General features: G+C 38.1%; 1 protein-coding gene across 1 annotated transcript in view; it reads left to right on the plus strand.

Annotated features, from left to right (window-relative positions):
* Nucleotides 1-205: 205 nt before the first annotated feature.
* The window catches only part of LOC101639946 (FHF complex subunit HOOK interacting protein 2A-like), an 8255-nt gene continuing 8061 nt past the window's right edge, over nt 206-399 (plus strand). The window contains exon 1 of the mRNA XM_045291714.1: nt 206-370. Coding sequence (XP_045147649.1) covers nt 251-370 — 120 coding nt within the window. The 5' untranslated portion in view covers nt 206-250. The remainder of the gene's footprint in view (nt 371-399) is intronic.

Genomic DNA, 399 nt, shown 5'->3' on the forward strand with positions numbered 1-399 from the left:
TTGTTTGTTTGTTTGTTTGTTTGTTTTTCTGAATGAGCAAAAATGCATTGCCTCAGTTCTAGGAAAGATGATTCTATCTTATGTATAAGCCTCACTTGTTTTTTTTTCCCTGAGCTCAAATTGGAATATTTGCATCGTTTAGGTATAAATATGTTAACAGATATAGTTGACTGATGGATGAATTTGTTGTTGTTGTTTAGATGATAAAGCCCCAGTAACAGATACAAACATCCCTTCTCATCTGGAGCAGATGTTGGACATACTGGTCCAAGAAGAAAATGAACGGGAGTCTGGAGAGACAGGGCCTTGTATGGAATATTTGCTTCATCACAAGATCCTGGAAACGTTATACACCTTAGGGAAAGCTGATGTAAGTTCCTGTCCCGATCGCGATCTTGG

The sequence above is a fragment of the Echinops telfairi genome, unplaced genomic scaffold (genome assembly GCF_000313985.2).
Source record: "Echinops telfairi isolate 266 unplaced genomic scaffold, ASM31398v2 ScPeMD7_147;HRSCAF=455, whole genome shotgun sequence".
Classification (NCBI taxonomy): domain Eukaryota; kingdom Metazoa; phylum Chordata; class Mammalia; order Afrosoricida; family Tenrecidae; genus Echinops; species Echinops telfairi.